The sequence below is a fragment of the Podarcis tiliguerta genome, assembly GCF_965153285.1.
Source record: "Podarcis tiliguerta genome assembly, chromosome: W".
NCBI classification, from domain to species: Eukaryota; Metazoa; Chordata; class Lepidosauria; order Squamata; family Lacertidae; genus Podarcis; species Podarcis tiliguerta.
Window position 1 is genome coordinate 1,847,722 of NC_139552.1, and position 22,715 is coordinate 1,870,436.

General features: G+C 48.8%; 1 protein-coding gene and 1 long non-coding RNA gene across 2 annotated transcripts in view; both read left to right on the forward strand.

The window, feature by feature from the left end:
• LOC310668885 overlaps nt 1-22,715 on the forward strand; it is a 504,734-nt gene that overhangs the window by 477,303 nt on the left and 4,716 nt on the right. The gene's annotated exons all lie outside the window — the stretch shown is intronic.
• LOC310668754 (inositol polyphosphate 5-phosphatase OCRL-like) lies at nt 8,826-21,758 on the forward strand (the record flags this gene model as incomplete). The annotated part of the gene is given in 15 exon segments (XM_083422087.1): nt 8,826-8,908; nt 8,991-9,158; nt 11,104-11,239; nt 11,660-11,756; nt 13,194-13,342; nt 13,841-13,951; nt 14,437-14,614; nt 15,436-15,644; nt 16,024-16,047; nt 18,498-18,552; nt 18,555-18,604; nt 19,127-19,211; nt 19,890-20,017; nt 21,448-21,559; nt 21,643-21,758. Coding segments are annotated over 15 exon segments (1,701 nt in total).

Sequence of the window (22,715 nt, forward strand, 5' to 3'; positions counted from 1 at the left end):
CCTTACCTTGGGAGTGAGTTCTGATCTATTCTGGTATTCACTTCTTCAGTGTTTAATGTACTGTAGGTTTTTCCTGATTTTATGGTTTTATCTTTCTGTAAACGGCTTTGATGTTTCTTACCATCTGGTAGTGTATAAATTTTATGAAATAAATAAATAATTTTGAATAAATAAATAAATAAATAGGAAGCTGTAAATCCACTGTTAGGATATTTCCGTTCCACCTTAAAAGGGAGCAGGATGTTTGTGTCACAGCCTGCGTATTTCCTGTCTCGCAGGATGTTTCTGTTGTGTCTTTTGCTTTCGTTTCTCTCTCACTGCCAGAACTCCCTCATGCAGGCAGTCATGATTTTTCTTTGTTCTGATCAACGCTGAATAAACTTAGAAATAATGCTCTCCTGTGTGCATCTTCCGTTGTGCATATCTGCTGCTAGAGTGTGCAAGAGCTCTGGATCTTTGGGAAGCTATTTCTGGAGCTCCTGTCGCTAATTGCTGATACTGCGTGTCTACGGGAGATTGATGGATGTCCGGAGACGACGTGGAGTCAAGATGGACTTTATCTCCCTGGCAGTATCTCAACAACAAGGTTTCGGGCCCAGATAAACAGCACTTACAGGAGAGTAAGACTGCGACATGCTGCTGAGGTATGTGTGGGAAAGCGAAAGTAAGGCTTTTCGTTGCCGCGGCAAGTCCCTTTGATGTCCGGCTGGCTTAATTGACCTGGGAGTCAAGCCAAAGGCTTCGTGATTTATGGGCAGCCAAGATAAGAAGCCTCTCAAAGTGAAAAGGGCTCTCAGTTGAGGTGAATACCTGAAATGGATCTTTTACAATCCTCAGACGCTGCTCCGTCTCCACCAAAGCTCAATGGCCGCAACTATCAGACCTGGGCAAGGTACTGTGAGGGCCAGATGAGGAAGCTTGGTGTGTGGAATGCTATTACTGAGACCCCCCCAGCCCCTGTGACAGATGAGTCTAGGGCACAGGATTCAAGAGCCATGGGGATAATTTTGCTCTCAGTAGCTCCTGAAGAGTTAATCACCCTGGCTGGCAAGGCTACTGCCCGTGAGATGTGGGATGAGCTTAAAGCCTGTCATCTCCGACAAGAGGCTGGGTCTGTGTTGCTTTACTTCAGAAAGCTGCACAGGAAGCGTTTGGAGCCAGGGGAAGACCTTAGAGCCCATGTTTTACATTTGCAGCATCTCAGACAGGAATTGACTCAGACAGGTTTCAATATGCCTGAGTCACTGTTTGCAATTCTCATCCTGGACTCCCTGGATGAAAGCTACCATGCCGTGGCAAGTCAGCTGGCTACCCTACCGGCACAAGACCTCACGGCTACAAAGGTCTTGGCGACTTTGCAAAACGAATACGACAGAAGGAATGCAGCTGAGTCAGCTTGTGCGCTCCAGGGGGAGCAATGTGGGACAACATTCCAGCCTCCAGGGGGAGCCAAAGCGCTGGCAGCTGTGAAATGCTGGAACTGTGGGAACCAAGGTCACACTCAGAAGTTTTGTCCAAAGACTGGAAATAAACAAAGGAAAAAGCCAGCAGATGGCCAGAAGCAGAAGGGGGGAGGAAAGCCCAAGCCAGGGAAAAACAAGGCTTTGTTTGCTGGCACTGCTTCACCAAAGGCCAAAGGCAAGTCTGATGGCAAGGAGCAGGGGGGCAAGCAGTTTAAGCCCACGCCGGTGGAAAACAAGGTTTTGCTTGCCAGAAAAGCTGCTCCAAAGGCCAGATTTGTTGTAGATTCTGGATGCACCCGCCATCTCGCGAAAGATAAGCATCTGTTTATCTCCTTCAAACCTCAAGATGGTGAGGTCCACCTGGCTGACGGAAGGACGTTGCAGATCGCAGGAGAAGGGACTGTGAAACTTGCAAGTCTGCATACTACCATCAGAAATGTACTTTATGTTCCAGGTGCTGTGAACAATTTGCTCAGTGTCCCACAGCTAATTGGGCGTGGTTTTCAAGTTTCCTTCAAGAAGAGCGTCTGTGTCATCAGAAAAGGCAAAGAGGACATTTTGCATGCTAAGTTTATGGATGGTTTGTTCTGTATAACTTATGATGACAATGCTGTTGCTGTGTCTAATGTTGATTCTTGTTGTGTTGCACAAACTAACAAGGTTCTTCATGCAGGATGTGTTCATGAAGCACACAGAAGATTTTGTCACATGTCTTGGCAGGCGCTGGCCAAGATGCCGGAACTGGTTGAGGGTTTGAACATCAAACCCTGTAAGTTTCACATGAAATGTGTATCTTGTGCAGAGAACAAGGTGAAGGTTGCTCCAAAAGGCAAGGAGTCTAGCAGGCAGGCTTCCAAACCCTACCAGCTTGTTCACGCAGACCTGGTTGGTCCACTTGCGCCCTCTTTGGGTGGAGCAAGGTACTTCATGGTTCTAATTGATTCTTTTTCCAGGTACATTCATGTGTTTATGCTCGAGCAGAAATCGCAAGCGTTACCTAGGTTCAAGGCATTCTGTGATTGGTTGGAGAATGTTCACAGTAAACACATCGGCTGTCTCTTTACCGATCGAGGCGGGGAATTCACTTCTCAGCAGTTTGAAACTTTTCTGACTGAGAAGGGAATCCAGCATGACTTGTCAACGCCTAGATCTCCATGGATGAATGGGCTTGCGGAGAGAGCAAATCAAACGTTGTTGCAAGGACTGAAAACAATGTTGCATGATGCCAATCTCCCTGATAAGTTTTGGGGGGAGGCTCTGTCAACGTTTGTTTACACGTTTAATCGCAGATTGTCATCACCTATTGGTTGTACTCCCTATGAGAAGATGTTTGGTAAGAAACCAAATGTCAAGCACATGAGAATCTTTGGTTCTGACATGTGGGTACACACCCCACAAAGCAACAAGCTTGGGAAGCGTGGGGCACATGGTTTGTTCATGGGGTACGGCAAAGGAGCATACAGGGTATGGATGACTGACTCTAAGTCCATTAAGTTCACAAGGAGTGTTGAGTACAATCCTAAGTGGGGGGAAAATGTGGGAATTTTCCAGAGTTACCCAGAGGAGGATGAAGGTGATGTGCAAAAAGCAGATGATGCTAAAGAAGCTGAGGAAGCTGATGATGATGATGATGGTGATGATGATGATCAGAGTTCGGATTCCAGTTCAGTGGGCGGCGCTGCTGCTGGTGTCAGTGACAGTGATGACACAGCAGACTACAAGAGCGCAAAGGCCTCAGTCAGACCATCTGATGCATCTGACAATGAACTGGAAGAACCACTGTTCACCATTGGTCATTTTTCTCCTAAGAAGGAGGAGATGAGTCCAGAAGACTTGCGTCTAGTACGCAGATCTGAAAGGGCGACGAAGGGCAGACCTCCAAAGAGATTTGCTGATGAGTTTGCTAAGACAGCAACTGCTGTTCTTAGTAGCTCAGAGAAGGTGTGGGAACCTTCAAGCTTCAAAGAGGTTCAGGAGTTAACCTCTAAAGATGCTGAGCCTTGGCTTGATGCCATGAAGGCTGAAGTTGATTCCTTGAACAGGAACCAAACTTGGGAATTGGTACCGGTAGTCCCAGGAATGAGACTGGTTGGCAGCAAATGGGTCTTCAAGGCCAAGACAGACCAGAATGGCAAGGTTGTCAGACACAAAGCCAGATTGGTTGCCAGAGGTTTTTCACAGGTACCAGGACAGGATTACCACGAGACCTACTCACCCACGGTCAAATATGAGAGCATTCGGCTGATGCTCAAGATTGCTGCAGAGGAGAAACTGCATGTTTCCCATCATGACATTAATACAGCTTTTTTGTACGGCATTTTGGGGGAGGAGCTGTATATGCTTCCACCTGATGGAATGCAGATACAGAAGGGAATGGTCTGTAAACTGCGGAAATCCTTATATGGTCTCAAGCAGAGTGCCAGGTGTTGGAACACAAAACTCACTGAGACGTTGCTTTCTCTAGGTTTTCACCAGGGCAAAGCTGATCCGTGTGTGTTTGTCAAGGAGGAGGGGCAAAACAAACTGTATTGTTTATGTTTTGTTGATGATCTTCTGATGTTCTGGAAGAATCAGGCTTTGTACCAAAGCACCCTAGCTCAGCTGAAGGAGCACTTTGACATGAAGGATCTTGGTGAGGTATCCAACTATCTTTCTCTGCAGGTAGAGAGGGACCAAGCAGGTAATTTTCTGGTTCACCAAACACAGAAAATTGCTGATGTATTAAACAGGTTGAATTTGGTTGATGCAAACCCAGCAGACACACCGATGGTGACAGGTTACCAGGTAGATAGTACTGCTGAAGCGTTTTCTGACACAACGCTGTACAGATGCATTCTAGGCAAGTTGAATTTCATTGCTAGATGCTCAAGACCTGACATAGCTGTAAGCACTAACCTGCTTAGCAGACATGCTAATAATCCTACTGTTCAGGATTGGAAAGCTCTGAAGCGCATAGCCCGCTATTTGAAAGGGACTATGCACTACAGGCTGAGGTTCACCAGTCAGAAGACTGGAGGTCTTGAAATCTTTGCAGATGCAAGTTTTGGAAGTGACACCACGGATGGTACAAGCACTTCTGGAGTATGCTATATGTACAACCACTGTCTGTTTGACTGGTTGTGCAAGAAGCAGACAACAGTGAGCCTAAGTTCCTGTGAAGCAGAACTCAATGCTCTGTCATTTTCACTCATGGATTGTGAATGGTTGATGCAACTGTTTAAGGACATCAGAGTTTCTGTGAAATGTCCTGTACAAGTGTATCAAGACAATAGATCCTGTTTGGCTTTGCTGAACTCAGAGAGTTGCAAGCAAAGAACCAAGTACTTGCAGATTAAGTTACATCGTGCAAGAGAGTGTATTCAGAAAGGACTTATTCGGGTGTCCTACATGCCAGGAAATGAAATTCCTGCTGATCTGTTGTCGAAGGTTGTCAACAGAGAACAACTTAAGGTTTATGCACAGAGGTTGCAATTGGGTTGAACCACAGGTACTACAGGTTACACGGAAAGGGGGAGGATGTTAGGATATTTCCGTTCCACCTTAAAAGGGAGCAGGATGTTTGTGTCACAGCCTGCGTATTTCCTGTCTCACAGGATGTTTCTGTTGTGTCTTTCGCTTTCGTTTCTCTCTCACTGCCGGAACTCCCTCATGCAGGCAGTCATGATTTTTCTTTGTTCTGATCAACGCTGAATAAACTTAGAAATAATGCTCTCCTGTGTGCATCTTCCGTTGTGCATATCTGCTGCTAGAGTGTGCAAGAGCTCTGGATCTTTGGGAAGCTATTTCTGGAGCTCCTGTCGCTAAATGCTGATACTGCGTGTCTACGGGAGATTGATGGATGTCCGGAGACGACGTGGAGTCAAGATGGACTTTATCTCCCTGGCAGTATCTCAACATCCACAACCTCCGAAATGAAAGCTACTGTGCCTCCAGACGGATGTTTTTGCCTGGAGGGGGGCCGTATTCTGCAATGTCCTATCGATGCAATAATAGTGCAGCTTTCTAATGGACTGTCCACGCAAACATCATTCTGCTTTCTCAGTTGCTCTGCAATGCTTCGCCAGGGTTACCACATCATGGCCAGCTGGGGGTGCGCTCCTGTGTTGTAGCTCAGCAAAAGCAGGACAAAATTCCTCTAGTATGGCTCACAGTAAGGGCTGCTGAGAGTTGGGAGAGATCTCGGAGGCCAAAGAGTTTGCTTTTCTGCTCAGTACAGGGCATCTTGCCAGCTCTTCACCCCTGACTGGCCGAAGATGCCCATCTCTCATCCAAGCAGCTCCACAGCGTGCCTGGATGATGACTCAGATGGAGCTGGACACACCATTCCTGAAGGATGCAATAATCTTGCAATTGTGGTGGACCAACTACATGTCATTTTGCTTTGCAAGTTGTTCTGTGATGCGTCCCCTGTGCTACTATATTATTATCAGCCAGAGGGGCCCTCTTGAGCTATAAAGTGCAACTGAAGTGGGACAAATCCCCCCCCCCCCAATTACATTTAGATGGATTTAGGGGAGTGCAACTGGTTTGGTCACTCTGGCGTGAAGCCTTACAGGCCCCACAGGGGACACCGCAACTATGATGTTGAATAGACGTTGAAAGGCGTGGGGGCACTGAATTTTGGCATCATACAAGGCTCCCATGGAATTTGAGATGCCATGGTTCATCACTGAAGAACATTTGTGGTATTGTAGCACCTTGTGGTTAACGCTTAACTGGAATGAAATATTCAACGCAGCAATAGAGAAATTAAAATAATTTATTTGTCAGACAAATAAATGATAGGCACAGTGGTATATGGTTACCAAAGCTCTGCCTACTCCAGCCCTGATGGCCAGCACTTATATTTCCTCAGCCCAGCCCCCTTGCTCCTCCTTTGGCTGCCTCTGTCCAATCAGCCTGGTTGAAATTCCTATTGGCTGTTTGCTAGAACCAATCATAAAAGATACACCCATTTCCTATTACCTTTTATGGGAGACGAAGAGCTATATTTCCTTCTATTCATAAATGGCAGACAAGTAGCCATATATCTTACATTTGCCTCGACAAGGCACCTTAATTACCAGATCACCTTTTGCCATTTTTGCCCTTTTGGCAACAGGGGCAAATGGCTAAAACAGATGGCTCATGGTTTTAAATTCTATCTTAAACAGAGATCTTGAGTTCATATTCTCACACACCATCAATGAAATAAGAATCTAACATAAGAATCTAACATTTCTTACATTCTAAATCCTTTGCATCATTAAAGCCAATATATTTCATACATAACATAGATAGATTTTTAGAAGAAAGGCCTTTGCCTGAGAAACTCAGTAAAGAGAAACCTCTTCATTTTACACCCCCCTTTCCCAGCCAGCTGCTATTCCTATTAGCTCTTGCCCTTTAACCTTAGGAAAATGTGGCTCGAGTCTGATGGGAGGCACATGGTATTATTTTCTGTTAAACTATTTACGAACTCTTAATTAGTGTTTTTGCAGCTTGATTGTATTCTGTAATACGCAGGGTCAATATAACCTTTGCTCCCTAGCCTGTAATTCCCTTCTATAACTTTGAGAAACTTGCCTCCTGCTGGTGCTATGAATCAATGGGGCCCTTGTGCAGGAAGATAAACAACTGCAAAAGTACTTAGCTAGCTGCTTTTCTGCCTGGCATGAAACATACAAACATTTGCAAATATATCTTTAAGCTCATTTTAAAATACAGACCTTGATCAGATGCCTCAGTATGAAAAAGGTACCTGGTTTCAGCTGGAAGTTAGGGGGCACTGGCTGGAAGTGTCGGAGTATGTCTGTCCTGAAAGCTTTGCAGGCACGAACAGTACTGAATACAGTTTTGCATATAACTGCCCTCCTACTGTCATGAATAGAAACGATCATGAATCAACAAAAATGGGCATCTGGAAGGAACCACTATCCCAACAGGATGTCAGACTAAATGGGCCTTGGCCTGACCCAGCAAGGCTCTTCAAATGCGCTTATGTTCCCCTGACTTTGGGGACTCCTTGCAGGAGTCTCACCCATCTCATGGCTATTCTTCTAGTGTGGACCAGTTCTACAAGCTCTCCCCCGAAAGCAGGTGCATCATCCAGAACATGCTGGCGCTGTACCTGAAGAAGAAAGCGAACACAGACCAGGAGGCAGGGACTTCTAGGGGAAGCAAGGCCTTCATGCGGGAAGCCTTGACTCCTCACGTGCTCCCCGGGATCAGCTTCGACCCCACCACCCAGTCTTCTGCTGCAGCAGATGAGGATGGGCATTCCTCCTCTTTCAACCATCTGGCGGAGTCACTCTTCCCCCTGGCCCAGAACAGGAGGCTCCTTCCCAACACGCAGAATGCCTTGCACGTGATCGATGGGCCTGTGCTCACTGTGACATAGGCAGGGCTGGATTTATGTATAGGCTAAGTAGGCTGAAGCCTAGGGCCTCTACATCTAGGGGGCCTCTACATCTAGGGGGCCTCACCAGCCTGCCCGCTCCCCAGCGCCGCAGACAGTCTTCCCTCTCCCCAAATTGCAAACCCAAGACTTCATGCAGGACATTTCTCCTCCATTTCAATGACATTTTGCTTCAAAAGGAAAGGTGGACTTGGAGAAGGCAAGCAAAATGCGAGGGAGATAGTGAAAGATACAGGAAATTGAATGCAGATTTCCAAAAAATAGCAAGGAGAGACAAGAGGGCCTTCTTTCACGAGCAATGCAAAGAAATAGAGGAAAACAACAGAATGGGAAGAACCAGAGATCTGTTCAAGAAAATTGGAGATATGAAAGGAACATTTCATACAAAGATTACCATAATAAAGGACAAAGGTGGAAAGGACCTAACAGAAGCAGAAGACGTCAAGAAGAGGTGGCAAGTATACACAGAGGAATTATACCAGAAAGATATGGATGTCTCGTATACCCCAGCTAGTGTGGTTGCTGACCTTGAGCCTGACATCCTGGAGAGCAAAGTCAAATGGGCCTTAGAAAGCACTGCTAATAACAAGGCCAGTGGAAGCGATGATATTCCAGCTGAACTATTAAATTTTGTTAAAGATGATGCTGTTAAGGTGCTACACTCAATATGCCAACAAGTTTGGAAAACTCAGCAGTGGCCAGAGGACTGGAGAAGATCAGTCTACCTTCTTTAGAGGAAAAGGCCTTGAGGGGAGGACCTGTTGCCTCCACAATCCTTCTTAAACATGCATAAGCTGAGAGGCAATTGTCCGGCAAATGTGGTGCTGTGGGGAGGCAGGAACATTTTCCTGCAGTTAAGTATTTTCTAAGTTCCTTTCCCGAAACTTCCCCAAACGGTTCTGAAGCCTCTCTAACCTCAGAAGTTTTTTCCTCTCTCAGGAATTCTGGGATTCGAGGATAACTTCATGGAGAAGGAAAGAAACCTGCAGAATCAGCAAATGAGTGCCCGCCGGGAGCCTCCACCCCCACCGCTGCCACCAAGCAGGCTGTAAGTTGTCTTAGAGGTGTACTGTGCCCTCCCGCCTCCTTGGTTTTAAGGACTACTTGAGTTCTGTTCTCATCTCCCTTAGGCATATCCATGACAAGGAGATCATGAGCAAGAAGCAACCCCAAGTGACCCACACTATGCACAAGCTCTTTGTGCCTTCCACACATACGCAGTCCAGACAGAGAGAGGGACTCATCAAGCACGTCCTCACCAAGAAGGAGAAGGAATATGTCAACACCCAGAATTTCAGGTCAGATCATGCAAAAGTGCAAACACCATGCAAAGACCAGTGGAACCTGTATCAGAGTTGGGGCTGGAGAAAGCGACATCTACATGACAGCTTTATTGTTGGGTGCCAGGCAAAGTCTGTCCTGTTCACTCAGGCCACATGGGTGGGTAATGGAAAGTATTAGTTGTGGTGGGCAATGTCCCTTGGTGCCACATACTGAACCGTGGCTTCATATTATGAGCAGGACGGCAGCCTCTCCTCCAGGTTTGCACACCTCTCCCCCACCCCAAGCCTATTGGGAAGCTTCCACTTGGATTTTAAATTAACCACAGTTTGGTGTGTCCAGATCCTATGGTGGTTCATTTTACCAGCTTTGTAAACCCACGATTGGACGTTGGCTTGTTTCAATGAGCCATGGTTCAAATTAAGCGGTTTGTGCAGCTTCAGACATTGTGACAAGATGCAGTTAATCCAAAACTGAAGCAAAACCTTTGGAACTCCTCCTAAAAGCTGTGCTGGAGGACAGGGAGGTGTGACCCCCCCCCAAAAAAAACTTGGTGTGGGTCATCCTTATAATGCTAAGCTTACTACTTCAAACAAAGTTTTTGCTTTGGTTATTTCCTCGTACTGTTAGTAGTAAGGTAAAGGGACCCCTGAGCCTGTGGCCGACTCTGGGGTTGTGGCGCTCATCTCGCTTTACTGGCCGAGGGAGCCGGCGTGCAGCTTCCGGGTCATGTGGCCAGCATGACTGCCGCTTCTGGCGAACCAGAGCAGCGCACGGAAACGCCGTTTACCTTCCCACCGGAGTGGTACCTATGTATCTACTTGCACTTTGACGTGCTTTCGAACTGCTAGGTTGGCAGGAGCAGGGACCGAGCAACAGGAGCTCACCCCGTCGCGGGGATTCAAACCGCCAACCTTCTGATCTGCAAGTCCTAGGCTCTGTGGTTTAACCCACAGCGCCACCCGTGTCCCACTGTTAGTAGTACCCAGTGGCCATTTGTTTTTAATGTCTGCTTTTATGATATGTTTATCAGTATGTGGTTAGCAGCTTCAGATGCTACTGTTTTACAGAGGCTGTTTAGCTTGCTCTTTTTCCCCTTTACTAGACAGGCTGTATTTCTGTGCTGTTTTCAGAGTGGGGAATGCCCATTCCTTCATGGCCAGCATGGAAACACAGAATGCTAGCCATTTAGGAGGTTTGCAAAGAGGACAAGGGTGTTACGGGGTAATCTTCTAGCAAACAAGCTTGGCACAGCAGATCTGAGAGGTGGTTTTCTGCTCCCGGAAAGCCAGCCTGGAAACCAGGTTGCCAGGTGAAGGAAGAATGGAGAGTGTTGGCTTTTTGCAGTAAAGTAACGCTGCAGAGCTTGCTGGGGAGAGCTTGCATTAAAAAGAAGGTACTCAAAAATAACTTAAACAAGGTTTTAATAAGAAAAACAAAAACTCCTTAAACACTAAATACAAACAAACAAACACGACCCAACCACCAACCCATCCCCCAGGGTAAAAGGCAGAGCTAGGTGCTGCTCCTTATATACTGCACCCAATTCCTGATGCAGCTCAATCAATGCAACTCAGCAGCACCTGCCATGCTCCACAGCTGTAAAGCTGGATCTCGTCAGCTTGCTCTGGCCCTTGCTCCGGCCCCTTAAAGGTATACACATTGGGTGAAACAATGATGAACCTTTACATTTAAAGAAACAGTTCAACAGAGAGATCAACCAACTCACTTGCCTTCAAAGAATTTCTGGTTGCCTGTGGCTACTGGGATAGTGCTTAAATATCAGGCTGGCTGACACATCTTAAAAAATACAAGGAAAAAGCTTTTTTCTTTCATTAGCAAAGCTCCTTTGGGGCCCAGAATAGCTAAGCTGAGGAAGAAGTGGCTGGTATTACTTGTTTGTTCTTGGTCCTGATCTTGCCTGCCCTTGCACACTCCTGTTGTCTTTGCATATTTAACCAGCACGTCTGTTCAGATTGGAGTCCTATTCCTGCAGTTCCACATTTGGCACTTTGGCATTCGGTTCCAGGAGCTGGACCTGAGCACAGAGGCTTTCTTCTACTTGGACTCGACAAAGGAGCAAGAGTGGCTGACAGCTGTGGAAAAGGCTTTGCGTTCCAAATCCAAGTACAAGAAAGTAAGTCCAACCCCACCCATTTCTTCAGCTGCCAGACAGCTGTCAGGAGCTGGAGTGAGGAGGAGATAAATGGGTACCGCTCGGGCGGGAAGGTAAACGCTGTTTCTGTGTGCTGCTCTGGTTCACCAGAAGCGGCTTAGTCATGCTGGCCACATGACCCGGAAGCTGTACGCCGGCTTCCTCGGCCAATAAAGCGAGATGAGAGCCACAACCCCAGAGTCGGCCACAACTGGACCTAATGATCAGGGGTCCCTTTACCTTTAACCTACTAGTACTTCACCTTGGTTTTCCAGCACAACAGTGGCTGTTAATAGACTCCATTGTCAGGCAACAGGGGGTCTTTTGCTTCTCTGCTGATAAGCGATTTCTTTTTGGCTTTAGCTAAACATTCAGCGTACCCAAAAGACAGCTTTTGCTGATTTCACAGAGGGAGAGATCAAGTTAATCCCGACGTACAAATTCGACTCTAAAACAGATCCTGCTTGATAGTTGAGCCTTTGTAAGTAAGTCCTTTCAATCATTCTTCTGCAAGGCTTGTTTGTTTTTCCTAGTATGCTGAGATGCTAGTAGTGTCCTGCCTTTCCATCCTCCTGAGCAGGCTAGTAAAAAATATATTTTAAACATGGCTTTCTGCTAAGCCAGCTGTTGGAGGAGGGCTAGAGTTGAGGGCTGGATGGACTTCCTTTCCTCTGCAGCCAGAATGGACACCAAGCCACGGAGGAAGAGAGAGATCCAGCTCTCCTTCGCCTGCTCACTTTGCTTGCATGGAATTCCGGGTTGCCAAAGGCTGCTAGGCGAGTTGTGAAATGCAAGGCTGTGATATGTTGTCTTCCTCAAGCCATCCCTGCTCTGGAAATGTTTTGGCTCCTTTTCCCCACATTTGTCCTGATAACCAGCATCCTCTGTTTCATGGTGTGTATAAGCGGTGTTGCAGTTCCTTGAAAGGTGCAGCAGGCTGAATGAGAATCCTCTTTGTGTCAAGGAAGTCTGGGAATGAGACTTGGTGCTCTCTCAAGATGAGTCTGCCAGGGCATAAGAACATGAGAGCAGCCCTGCTGGATCAGGCCATTGGTCCATCTGGCCCAGAATCCTGTTCTCACATTGGCCAATGAGATGCCTCTTGGGGAGCCCACAAACAGGACCTGGGTGCAACAGCACGCTCCCCTCCTCCAAGCCATGCTGCTTCTCTTGGTGGAGTATGTTCTGTGGCCATTATGGCTGGTAGCCATTGAGCCTCACCATCCAGGATTTGGCATATTTTTGTGGTTCTTGACAACTGTCAGAAGCCACCAAGGCCTGCTAGTTTCATTGCTCTTGCTGTGGTAATGGGGAAATCAAAAGGACAGGCGGAACATGTAGTGACGAAGCCGGAAAATGGCAGGCTCCTTTGGGCACCATTTCAGGTGCCAGAAAGAGTATTTTTACATTTCTTGAAGCTTGAATCACTGAAAAAATAGTGTCTGAACAAGAATAACGGGGCCCCTTGCTTTTGGGAAGGATCATAATTTGGTGGTGTGCCTTATGCTTTGTATGCAGAGTCTCAAGTTGAAAGGCACCTCCACCTGAAAAAGGATTGGGCCACAGAGAGCTGCTGCCAGCCAGAGTAGACTTAATTAATTAATTGTGGGGTTGGAAGGGATCACGAGGGTCATCTAGTCCAACCCCCTGCAAGGTAGGAGTCAAAACTGGGGTAGGTCAGAAATCCATTCTGACCTGGTAGAAGGCAGCTTTTGATTTCCTAACAACTCTCTCCATGAGGCAAAATGCCTGCACACCTGCAAGGTCCGCCCCTTCAGAAGTTGGACTCCCAAGCCCCATCATCTCCAGCTGTTGACCGTGGTCAAGATCACAGGCCGTGTGTGGAGCCAAAGTTTGACTGTGTGAGCCTTGTGTGTTGCCTCAGCCAGTCCAACAGTGTCTCCTTGCAGTGGGAAGTGCCGTGTGCCAGCATGGTGTGAGCCAATCCTCTGGAGAGGAGGCAGCGTGAATCAGCTCAGCTACCGAAGCCACATGGAATTGAAAAGGAGTGACCACAAGCCCGTCAGCTCCCTCTTCCTCACAGGGGTAACACCTGCCCTGGCCAGGGCTATCGTCTATTCAGGGTTTTTAGTTGCCTGCTATGTGGCACCTCCTCGAATCTGGGCAGGCCCTGACCAACAACCAGGTCCCTTTCCACAGAGCTCCTCCTTGGCAAACGACTTCCGGTGCAAGGAGTGGGCAGGTTTTGGCTCTGTCAAATCCCTAGGCTTCCATTCTCCACTGTTCTGAGTACACGCTGCTCCTGCAGGCATGGCAGACCACATGGGCTGAACTGTATACCTTAACCGTTGGCTCCATTCATGCAGTGGAGCTTGTGTGGTACTTGGCTTGGAGCATTTGGCTTCAGCCCATTGGCTCTGGAAGTCACAGCCGCTGCCATCCTGGGGAAGCTCTCAGAGTTACAGTACTTGCCTCTTTCAGGGCTGGGAACAGGGGGGTGCATCAGGCCTTTCTGCTCTTAACTCATGCCCCCCCCCTTTCAGTCCATAGCCCCAACAAATGTGCTCTGCCCCCCCCCCATAGGTGAAGGTTGTGGATGACCGACTGTACCGGAAAGTGTTTGAGGATATTGTTCAGTTGATGGACAGAATGGAGAACGAATTCCTTCCCTCCCTGGAGGGAGGTAAAGACGAATAGGATCCTCTCCAACCCCTTAAAGAGGGTTTGCTGCAAAAAGACCAGGGGGGAAAGAAGCCTGCTTTATAGCATGTCAGGCCCTTGGCCCATCTAGCTCAGTCTTGAGCAGTTCCCCAGGATTTCCGGGGGATCTCTCCCAGCCCTACCTGGAGATGCTGGGGATAGAACCTGGGACCTTTGCATGCAAGGCAGATGCCCTTCCACTGAGCGGCAGCCTCTTCCTCTTCCTCGCAGGCAAAGACTCCAGGGGTAGCCAGCGTGGTGCCCTCCAGATGCTGGACTACAACTCCCATTATCCCCAGCCAACATGGCCAGTGGCAAGTGCATCAATATCTGGAGAGCCCCACGTGGACCTGTTGCATGTGCAGTCCCCTAAATGAGAGCCCAGGGCCAAGGACAAACTTCCCCCTGGAGCAGGTTTCCTTGCCTCTGCTGAAGGCAAGCACTCTCTTTCCTCCCCCCCCCCCCCTTTTGCTGTGCAGTTTCCGTTTGAGAATGTGAAGTTCCGGCAGCTGCAGAAGGAGAAGTTCCAGATCACAAACAACAGGCAGGTCACCCTCCACTTCTCCTTTATCCCCAAGCTCAGTGAAAGCCAGTATTGGAAGCCATGGCTTCGCGCTGAGCCCTGCGAGGGATACTTGGAGCCCAGCGAGTCTCTCTGTGGAATCATAGAACTGTAGAGTTGGAAAGGGACCCCAAGGGTCATCTAGGGAAGGCCTTCCTTTTCTCCTCCTCTTCCCAACCCTCCTCCCTCAAACCTTGGGGGTTTGGTAGAGCAGGGGAGGCTTAACATTTGTGGGCTACACTGCCCCATGCTCAAGCCTCCAAGGGCCACACGTCAAAGCAGCTGAGCCCAAAGTGTAAAAGTGTGTGTGAGACCAGCTTTAAACAAACACACACAAATGAATTGAAGCAAAACAATGCTGGAGGGTCCCAAAAAACCTTTTGGCATCGCAGGGAACCAGTGAGAGCAGTCCATCAAAAAATTACTTTTTTTAAAAAAAATATGCGTATTTTTATGTTGTGGAGGCACAAAAATATCTTGGGGAACATATAGAACTAGCCAAACTTTTAAAAACTCAGTGAAATGTAAACTAAAAAAGAAAGTTACATTGGGGGCGCAAAAATGCTTTAGGAGACAAATAAGCGCTTTCCCTTTTTATATTCTTTTGTTAGGATCACTTTCTCTTACCCCCCAGTATCCTGTCACCATCTTTTGTGCAGCTGCTGCTTTGGAGGAATAGAGAGGAAAGTGGGGTGGGGGTGGGAACTGAGTCGCTTCTTTTCCTAATTCTTGAAGTTAAGGTTTCCCCCATACACCTGTGAGAACAGGAGGCTGTACGAGATGGGCCATTGGCCTGATCCAGCAGGCTCGCATTGTGTCCTTCTGTTCAATTCTTCACTGTCTTCACTTTTAATTTACAGACAAGCAAACTTGGCTGTGCCAAAGAGTGTATCTACCTGACCTCCTCCCGTTTTAGGTGAGACGGTGGACATTTCCCTGGATGTGTACGTCAGCAAGGAAGAGAAGATTGAGGCTATCTTTGTCCTTCACCTTGACCCTGGCAAGGACTATTTCCTCACCATCAGTGGGAGCTACCTACCAAGCTGCTTCGGGACCTCCTTGGAAGCCTTGTGCTGGATGAGGCAGCTGATTGGTGAAGTTCCCGTCACCAGACTTATTGACCTGGTAGGGAAAGGGGTTGATTTACCTGGCAGGTTCATGTGCTGGATGTCTACCCTTCCCACTCTGCTTGCCTGCTTGAAAAACAGCTGCTCTTCCACTCAGCAATGTGGGGGCTGGGGGTCCTTTGCTGCATTCAGCGTCAGCTTCTGCAGCTGTGCATCCGCTTCCTGTGTGCTGTTCATGCCCTTTGTTTCCCTTGACTGAGTCATCCCAGGTTCTGGTCCTCCCACCTGCCCTTTCGCAGGGCCACTGAACCGTGTGCATTTCCCTGCCATCTGCCCAGATACTGCTCAGCCAACGGGCTGTTTCTTTCTCTTCTCAGGGCCTGTGCCATTAACACCCTTTGTTGTCTTTTGCTCTTGCCTTCCTCCTCTGATCTCAGGGAGAAGACAGCTTCCTAGAAAAGGTAACAGTTGGTTTGCTATCCTCTAGATGTTCTTGTAACGGGCTCAAATCAGGTACAGGCAACGCCCCGTTTACACGGGGGTTGCGTTCTGAGGTACCGTGCGTTTAAATGAAATTGCGTATATTGGAGACAGCATTGGAAAAGCCTGCAAACACCCTCTAAACTTCCGGAAGCCCTTTTGAAAGGCCTTTTGAAAACCAGCAGCCTCCCTGCAAAACTCCTTGCCCCAACTCTCCACAGGCCTGAAAGGTCGGTGCCAAAGCTCCTGGGAGGGAGTCGAGATGCTGCTTCCATGCCACTTTGCCGCTTTTGTGCTCTTGGGGGGGGGGACATTTTTGCCCCTTCAAGTGCCCCTTCCAGCTTTGCGGCAGTGTGCATGTGCCTCGAAGGCACGTAAATGGAGTTGCCCTTGTCAATGATCAGCAGCTGCTCCATGCAGTGGCAGCTGGTCCCTTAGGGCAAACCAGGCACTACCCCACCAACCTCACCTGCCTGCCTTCTGACTCAAATCCAGTCCAGGTGGTGGCTCTAGCTCTCTGCTTTTTTCTCTTCCCTAGTCTCAACGTAGCCCTTGTAGAACTCGGCAGAGGAGAACGGAGACGAAGCCAGAATTTGCCATCACTGCTTGTCACTGATTTTGCGCTGCTTGACTCTGGGTCCGCTTGCGATTGGCAGCACGGGAGGCAGAAAGCCCAGTCTCATGATGCAGGCGCCAGCCCCCTCTGGCCCCAAGAGCCAGTTTTCTCCTTGTCTCTGTGCTCAGCAACTGCTGCACAGGCTATGCCACTCTGGCTTACTCTTACCACCTGAGCACTGGCGTTTGGGAAGCGGTAGTGGCTGCTTTGGGGTGGCTCAGGGAAATGTCACTCCTCTCGAAATCAGATATACTTGGGTGTATTATCATAGCCACAAGGAGACAGTGGTGACTGTCAATTTGGACAGCTGTAGACATTTAGAACCATGGAGGATATGTTTATCAGTGGCTATTTATCAGTCAGGGCTATTTATTGCCACTATTATCATAAACCACATGCTTTTGATTACCAGTTTCTGGGGAACATGATGGACAGAGTGCTCTTGTCCCCATGTCCCTATGGACTCCCAAGGGCATATGGTTGGCCATTGTGGGAACAAAATGCTGATATCTAACCCAGCCAGGCTCCTGTGTTCTTTAGCATGCACCAGCTACTCTTGCACTAAGACTCTGATACAGTATGTGTCATTCCCCACACCAATACACACACGCACACACACTCTCTCTCTGAAGACAGGGGCGGGGAGTATTGGTGGCGGGGGAGGGGGGATGAATTGGGTCCTAATCAACAGCTGCCCTGGGGATGAGGGGATCAAATTCTCCATCCTTGCCAACTCCTTTTAGTGATGGGCTGCTTGCCATTGCTGTGCTCCTAAAGCTCTCTTGCTCCCCCCTCCTCTCTTTCTCTTTCTCTTTCTCTTGAATGTGGGAGCTTGAGATAGAACTAACCACCCTGAACATTTCTGGAGAGGAAGATGGGAAGGAGGCAGAAGGCATGGTTCACCAGCTGCTGTTTGCTGCATTGGCCAGACAAAGTCGTGGGCTGGGGCTCCAGCTGTTGCTCAGTTTCTACCACTGCCTCTGCAACGTGCTCTAGACAAGGGGTGGTGAACATTTGACCCCATCATCTCATCATGCTGGCTGGGGCTGCAGCCCATCAACCTATGAAGGCCCATCCATGTTCTGTTGCTGTTGTTGTTACTTATTTCCTGCCCGTCACCCTAAGGTCCCAGGGCAGGTTCCAACAATTTAAATAAAATGTTAGCCAAGCCTCATGTCCACAGCTGCATATTCAGTAAGCTTTTGGGTGAACTGCACATCCGGAGTGGGAGGATTACTAGCTGCATATTAATAGGGGGAGGGGGAGCTTGGATTTGGGGTGCGAGCAATTTGTTTTTTTGTTTTCCCCCTTGATATGCTTGCTGTGGCTAGGGCCAGGCGATATGTCAATATAGATATATTTTCAAATCAGCTTGAAGTCTAGATAGTGATACTGGTTTCATAATTTCTGACCTGGCAATATATTGTGAATCATGATGTGTGTGTGTACTATGCAAAAAAAAAAACAATGTGGGGGGAAACTGTGAAGCCAGACAATGCTTCTCTAGATTCCTGCAGCCCCTGTGGACTCTACCGGTTCAGCTTTCCCCTGCCCTCCTGCAGGGGGCAGCAAAAATCACAATGCGGGGAAAACCGTGAAGCCAGCCAATGCCTCTACATAGCTCCATCTTATTTCAGAAATCGTGATATATTGGTGTATTGCAGTGTTTAGGTAGTGATATATCACCGTGTTGAAAGCCAGCTATCGCCCAGCCATAGTTGTGGCCTCAGAGAGCAAGACTTGTCCACCCAGCTGGAGCAAGGCACACATTCTGTCAGGCTCTCATGCCAGTCCCGCTTGTCACTGGACCTCCAGGAGAAGCAGTTTCTGGATATAGTACCCCAGGATGGTGATGACTCCACTGAGCGGCCAAGGAGATCTGGCTTTTGGTGGACCACCTCTTCAAGAATGCCTGCCACCAGGTGAGCTGAGGGGGACTGTACCATTGAAAGGATGGGTGTTGGCTGGAATCCAGTACCAGTTTTGGGGTGTGCAGGTTCCAAACGTCACAATTGATTTATATCTTAGCTACCGACTCGCTCTTACAAACTCCTGCTGTGAGTATAGTGGCACCTTGGTGGAGCGGCAGCGGGTGGGACATGAAGCATACGGTATTCCTTAGAGCGGCTCAGAAGAACCCAAGTGTTCACAACCATTGTCTGTCTGTCCCTAGCAAAGTGACTCTCTGAGACTCGCCACTAGAAGAAGCGGGGAATGATTTCACTCTCCCATTGCCCAAATCAGGAGAAGGGTAGTAGGAATGCTACTGTGGAAAGCAGGTGGGATACAATTCTCAGCCCTTGTGCCAGCTCTCTTGGTGAGGGGCTTCTCCCCATTGTGGCACTCCTCGACCTCACATTATGCACCCCAGGGCTGGATTGTTCTTCATGCTATCCAGGATATACCTCATCCCTTCCTAACGCATGGGTGATACTCTGCTTCAGGAGGACCTCTTCCAGACCCCGGGCACGCAGGATGAGCTGCAGGAGATAATTGAGTGCCTGCACACCAGCATTCCCGAGACGATCCGTATCCTCTTTGGGGGACATTGTTGGAGAGCAGGGCTGCTTGGTGGTTTTCTTTCGCTCTTGGCTGGAGTGGACCTCACGTTTATATACCTGGTGGCTTAGGTTCCTAGGCCACCCCATCCTTAAGGCTCTCGGACACAGCACAATGAAATGCCCACAGTAAAGTCCAGTCATGCATCCAAACAGCTTAACAGCTTTAACCCCCATTTGAAAACATCAGCCTGGCTAGATAGAGCAGAGGTGGGGAATCTTGACAGGCCCGCAGGCCCCACATCTAGCATCATACGTGGTGTCAAGGTAAAGACATGGCTGCAAAGGAGCTTCAATTGTTCTTTGGCAAGCAGGGTTTGTTGACCGCACTTTTGGAGTTGACCACTAGTATTTGCATTTTGGATTGAAACCATGCCTGCAGAAGGACATTTCCTCGGCAGATCAGCTTTGCAGGCAGCTTCGTCAAGAGGGGAGGTGCGGGATAATTACAGTGGGGTGGCTCAGTTGGTAGAGCGTGACACTCTTAATCTCAGGGCTGCGGGTTCAAGGTCCACCTTGCGCAAAAAGGGGGAACTTGCAAGGTGGGCCCAGATGTATAAGGACAAAGCTTCTTGCTTTGGACCAGCCTGGGAAGGAGGCAGGGTGCAGGTAACAGGACAGAACACTTTCCTTGCTAGGCTGTCAATAGCTGGCAGTGATCACTCGGTGGCCGAAGCTCTGCTCATCTTCCTGGAGGCAGTGCCAGAACCAGTCCTTTGCTATAAACTGTATCAGCGCTGCCTTGAGTGCTCACATGACAGCCACCTCTGTCGCCAGGCCGGCCCCAGAGCCCCATCTCTTCCTGGCTGGTCTGTGGTGTGTACAGAAGGATAGAATCAGAAGGGATTTCCAAAGTCATCTAGTCCAAATGTTGCCGTGAGTAACAGGAAATCCACTAAAACATCCCTGAAAGCCAGTAAACCGGCACACTGGCAGGAGGGCTAGTCTGGTCTGGGAAGCCTTGTTAACTGCAGAGGTTGCTGATGTCTCCTTTGATAACCATGCCTCTCGGTTGTGGAGGGGGGTGGGGTGCGCACATGTTGCCTTTTTGCTTTCTGACCAGGAGTTGTAACAATAGCCCACCTGTTTCAGTGAACCTCGCTTGAATTTCCAACCCAGGAAGTGGCCATATATTGAATCAGACCCCTGGGCCATCTAGCTCAGTATTGTTGAAATTGACAAGCAGTGGCTCTCCAGGATTTCAGACAAGGGATGTTCCCTACCCTCCTGGGAGATGCTGGGGGTGGAGCCTGAGACTTTCTGCATGAAAAGCAGGTGGTTTACTGCAGAGCTATGGCCCTTCCCCCAAGATATCTCAGTTGGTAGAGCATAAGACTCTTCATCTCAGTGTCCTGAGTTCGAGCCCCACCTTAGGCATTGCAGGGGGTTCGATTAGTTAACCCTCGTGGTCCCTTCCGACTCTACAGTTGTATTATTCCCCAAAGTTCCCAGCAGAGTTCTAGTCCGGTTACCATTTTAAACAATGTTTTTTTTTATGCCAGGTCTAAACCTGCAAGTACACAAGTACACTGTGCTAGTGATCCATGCCCCTCCTCTAGCAAAGCTCTGCATTGAAACTCCAAACTGTGGGATGTAAAAACAGGAGCAGTCAATGACAACATTCCTAGAGTGTACATGTTAAAACATGAGGAGAGATGTCTGTCTAGCAAGCAGGTAAACTTCCTGGGGACGGACTTCCTCCGCATGTGACCAGAGGTGGGTGTGGCCTCACCTGTGCAGGTAAATGATAAAAGCACAGGGCAGGCAGCCATCTCTCTCACTCTGCCATCTTCCTTTGATGAGGAAACATCTAAGGATGCTCTCTTGGCTCTCAGCCAAGAGAGGAGATAAGGACTATTTTGCTACAAGATAGATTCTGAATGTATGTAACCTTTTTAAAGCTGTCTGCCTTCTGGGATCACATTGTGAACAGAACGTGAGTAAACTCTTTTATACTTTTATGAAGACTGTGTCATGTCTTGTATTTTAAGAGGGAACAAAAGGGGAAATTACCAGAGTAATTATTATAGAGGTTCTAGCGAACCTGTGCAAGCGTTACCATTGTGAAATTAAAGGGGAATGTCTATAAACTCTGCTGATATTTTGGGAACTTGTTAGCACAAGTTGGATAAGGATATAATTAGTCAATATATCCTCTTCTGCACCCCAGAACATTCCCACACAAACTGCCCCTCCCTGTCTTGCAGGTGATCTGCCAGTTGCCACGGTCGCACCAGAATGTGTTCCGCTTCGTGGTGGCTTTCCTGCGGGAGCTGCTGAAATACTCTGAGCGCAACAATGTCAGTGCCAACATGCTAGGTAAGGCCTGCCTGTCCTGGCTGGGAGCTGGCCTTCCTCCTGCTCCCGCCTCCTCTCATGCAAATGTTTTCGCTTCCCTGCAGCCACCCTCTTTGCCAGCCTCCTGCTACGGCCTCTGCCCAACATTCTGTCGAGTGCCATCGGCTTCCTCCTGGGCTTCCTGCTGGGGGCGGATGACTACGAAAGGTGCCAAGCGTGACTGGAGACGAAGTTGGGAGGGAAGAGGCAAGGCCCAGCCTCTGTTCTCTGGTGCCTGCCCTTCCCCTTGTGCCATCTTGCCATGTGCCAGCTCCCTTCCCTGTGCTTCACCTTTCCACCTTTTCCTCTTGACTCCTGACAGGGTTGCACACTTGGCTTTCCACATGGTTCCAGGGCATTGGCAGCAGGTTCAGGGTGCTTTGGCAGGGACCCTGTTGGAGGACAGTCATTCCCCTGCCCATCCTACTACCACCACTGCTGCTCTCAGTCCCTGCGCAGTAGTCCACGCTCTCCCCTTCTGCTGAAGCTGAGCATGTGCTACTCTTGGTGGGTACCAGGCATAAGGATTCCTGCCCTGTCCTGGGATTGCAGGACCTCTTTCTCTGTCCCCCCAGCCTTGATGCTCATCAAGAAGGGGCAGGGCAGCCACTGTGGCCCACATACTCCTTAGCCTGCTCTGTATAGTTCAGCTATCTGTCCCTATTCTGCCAAGTAGAATTCTAGGGTGTTCATTCTTCATGAAACACTAAGCACTGCCTAAAGGGACCAGGGAGGAGGAGGGGGCGCAGGCTGGGCAGCAGGAGGGGAGCTGAGGCAGTGGGTACAGCTGGGTTGGGTTGGGCTCCCCACCCGACCCCAAGTTCTGCAACTTTGTCTTTCTGGTTTTCTGTCCTGGATTCCTGTACTTGGTGCACACACACACTCTTAATTTATTGGGAAACGGTTGTTTCAAAATGAAAGATCCGTTGTGCAGAGATTGTTCTGGTGTTTGGAGGGGAGCTACACTTGCCTTTGCTGGTTTCTCCGCTGCTCTGAAGCTCAGTCAGACTTTCCAAATGTAGCCACCTTGGGCCCTCGCAGCACACATGAGGGAGAGGCTGTGGGGCATCAGGTCGTGCAGATACCATGGAATCTGACTTGGCTCTTCACAACAAGGCTTGCAGGTGCAGAAAGAGGG